At 35.2% G+C, this 3388-nt stretch overlaps 1 protein-coding gene across 1 annotated transcript in view; it reads right to left on the reverse strand.

Annotated features, from left to right (window-relative positions):
- The window catches only part of LOC107604803 (protein RRP6-like 2), an 11087-nt gene that overhangs the window by 6078 nt on the left and 1621 nt on the right, over positions 1-3388 (reverse strand). Inside the window, exons 2-4 of the mRNA XM_016306499.2 lie at positions 2706-2862; positions 1875-2033; positions 1717-1800 (exon numbers count right to left, since the gene is read on the reverse strand). Of these exons, the coding sequence (XP_016161985.1) occupies positions 1717-1800; positions 1875-2033; positions 2706-2862 (400 nt within the window). The remainder of the gene's footprint in view (positions 1-1716; positions 1801-1874; positions 2034-2705; positions 2863-3388) is intronic.

The following is a 3388-nucleotide window of genomic DNA, read 5'->3' on the forward strand; positions in this document are numbered from 1 at the left end:
CTGTCTCTCTCTCTTCCTTCCTCCCTCTACCCTCTGTCTTCACCGCACCTCCTTCCTTCTTCGTATTGCACCTCCGTCTCGAGTCGTTATATGCCTCGCCTCTCTTCCTCCTCCACGTCCACCTCTCTTCCTATTCATGTCATCCACCACCATCACGTTTTCCAGATCTGTGCCGCATCCACCTCTGCTCAACCTTCACTGCCTCCCTCTCACCTTCGTTTCTTTTCCTTTTCAATCTCTGTTTTAGTTTTTTTTTCTTTCTTTAAAAAATAATTGTTGAATTGTTTATTAAATTAGAGTTGTTGATGGTAATAATTTAGGTTGAGGTTGAAAAATCCCTGGTGGTGATGATGAAAAGCAATGGTGGTGATGAAATAGTGGTTATAGCATAGAGGGTAGAATTGACATTTGGTATAGCCTATTCTGTCTAATGCATCATCACCAAACATAGTAAAAAATTTGTATATCTTTGTGTCTAAAAGACACTAACCAAACACTGCCTAATATCACAGAAGAGACCAACGCACAATGAATGCATGAAATAGTTTTCATTTACGTAATTGTCAAAATGAAAATAAATTTCTTATTAGATCTTGAGGTTATATGACTAGCTTACAGCCAATAGAGAATCCAGGAAATGCCTCAAAATAGTGGTGATGGTGATGGTGATGGTGAAAAGCAATGGTGGTGGTGGTGGTGAAATAGTGGTTATAGCATAGAGGGTAGAGTTGACATTTGGTATAGCCTATTGTGTCTAGTGCATCATCGCCATAGTAAAAATTTTTTGTATCTTTGTGTCTGAGAGACACTAACCAACCACGGCCTAATTTCACAGAAGAGGCCAACACACAATGAATGCATGAAATAGTTTTCATTTACGTAATTGTCAAAATGAAAATAAATTTCTTATTAGATCTTGAGGTTATATGACAAGCTTACAGCCAATAGATGAATAGAGAATCCAGGAAATGCCTCAAAATACTAACATAAAAAAACAGCTAGCTATTTTTCCCATTTCAAAAGCACTCATATAATTAAATATGCAGAAACTCGTGAAGTAACTAGAGCAGACCAGACAAACAAGGAAAGGCTCAATAAAACACAAAGCACCGATAAATCTCACTATAGGTTCAATTCAAGCATTTTGTCCATTGCTGGCAAAAGTACAATGATATATTATTACTCCCAAGGTAGTTGAAAATAGGTGGTCCCAAACTCATCCAAAATGCATACAATTCATGTATGACTAGTTTAAAAGATAGATTAAGGAAACAGTTGAGGACTTAGGATCTGCTGAGATAGTGTGCTCAGCATCTTTGGAGCTGAGTAGAGATTTCATACTTCCATCAATGCGGAGTTCATTCTTTTAAAATTTTATGACTGCAGGCAGCATGATATGGGATTCATTTTCTACAGTTACTCTGTATTTTCCTTTACAAAGATTTGGTTTGCCAGTAATGAAAGTCAAATGAAGGATGTGGAGTGGTGGTAATGGAAAAAGAATATAAGGACGATAGAAATTCAAGGAATTTAGTTGTAAGTAAAGCACTTGTTGGTAGCTTGAAGATCATTGAGGTTTTATAGCAGTTTCCTGTGGAGATATTGGCACAAGGTAGATATAAGATATGCATACTTTCCTCTCTTTTTAGGTTAGTTTACCATTGTACTATTCCCACCATATTATTTTATTTGGTATTATAATTATAATACACAAACCTGGCCCGTGTCAAACATATTACAAACATATATTCCAAAATCCCGTTGCAACCACACAATATCTCGATCTGCTCCATGCAAGACCTGATTAACCATTAAAAGGGTCAACACAAAGAAGCAGAATTTAAATAAAGAAACATCAAGCATGTATATCAGACCTTCTTCTTTGTAGGGTCCTTAAAGACTTCACGCAGATAAGGCCCAACATGGACACGGAGCTTTAAAGTATCTACAATAAAATCCTCAGTCCTGGTTGAGATTTGCATCAAGCAAGTCAAACCTTGGAATGAACGATATTGATTATGTTCCAAATCCACCTAAATATCACAAGAGAATAAAAAAAAGTCAAAAGAATACTATAAGTAATATTATAGGTGCAGTAACTACAACAAACTGAAAATGTTGGTCCAATAGTTATACTATATGAATTGAAACAAAATAGCATTCACAAGACAAAAGAAAGAGCAAAAGAACTACATAGCACAAAAACAAAATTAAATCATCTTAACCTAAATGCATTTTGAAAGGGGGGAAAGATCCCCAAAATAACGGACTATGATTGACAACTAGGTAAACATAAATCCAAACAACACAATTATGAGATCATATCCGTGATATTTAAGCATTGAGCATATCACTACATTACTTCAATAAATCATCCACCATGTTAAGTACATAAATCACAGTTTCCTATTTTCGTTTTCAGTTTACAAGATTTTTTGAAGAAAAAAGAGAAAGCATAATAAAATTGTGTTTGCCATTTCACTTTCCATGTCACATTCCAGAAACAGAAACACTACAGAGATCGAACACGTAAACCAAACAGGAGGGTCTATCGCTAATTTCGTTTTTGCTCACTTGCCAATAACTGTTCAATAAGCAGCACATAGCAGAATAGTTAACTGGATGCAAACATAGAATCTAGTGGCATAACAAGCTATGAAAAGGAAAACTTTTAGCAACACATAGCAATAGGACTTATGTTTTACCGCAAATTCATCAGCAGCATGCAGCTTCGCAGCCAATTCCTTCAATCCTTTGACGTCCTCCACTAGCTTGAAAGGAGTGCATTCCATTGCAGGAGGCTTCATTGGCACTAAACCCTCAAGATTTTTATCAACAAACTCCAAATAAGAGTGTTTCTCCTGAAATGTAAATTAGTTATAATAATCATACAGTAATTCAATAAAAACATGGTAATAATATAATACTGATAAAAATACAAAAGCAATACAACTAAACACAAATAAATAAGAACCAAAATTTTGAAACATTTAAGCATAGCAAAAACAAAAACAATGAAAAGAAATGTAAATTTGTTTGCAGATAACCAATGAAATTATGCAAAACAAGTTCAGCCAGCCAATAAAATATAAAGGTTCAATACTACCAAGTCCGACACCAAGATTTAATGCCAATAAAGACGAGGAAAAAAAAGAAAAGATTATACTCATTTAATAACAACCATTACTTCACCAGAATAACTACGTGGGCAAAAATCGCAGTAAACTTCATGGTTTATACTTGCATGTAGTAATGTCACACATAAATGCAATCCAAAAATGTTCTCCCCATTTCCTCACCCCACAAGTGTATCTTCTCCGCTCAGGAGAGAGAGAGAGAGAGAGAGAGAGAGAGAGAGAGAAACAAAAATCAAACTTCAATATATCAA

Source organism: Arachis ipaensis, chromosome B06 (assembly GCF_000816755.2).
Source record: "Arachis ipaensis cultivar K30076 chromosome B06, Araip1.1, whole genome shotgun sequence".
NCBI classification, from domain to species: Eukaryota; Viridiplantae; Streptophyta; class Magnoliopsida; order Fabales; family Fabaceae; genus Arachis; species Arachis ipaensis.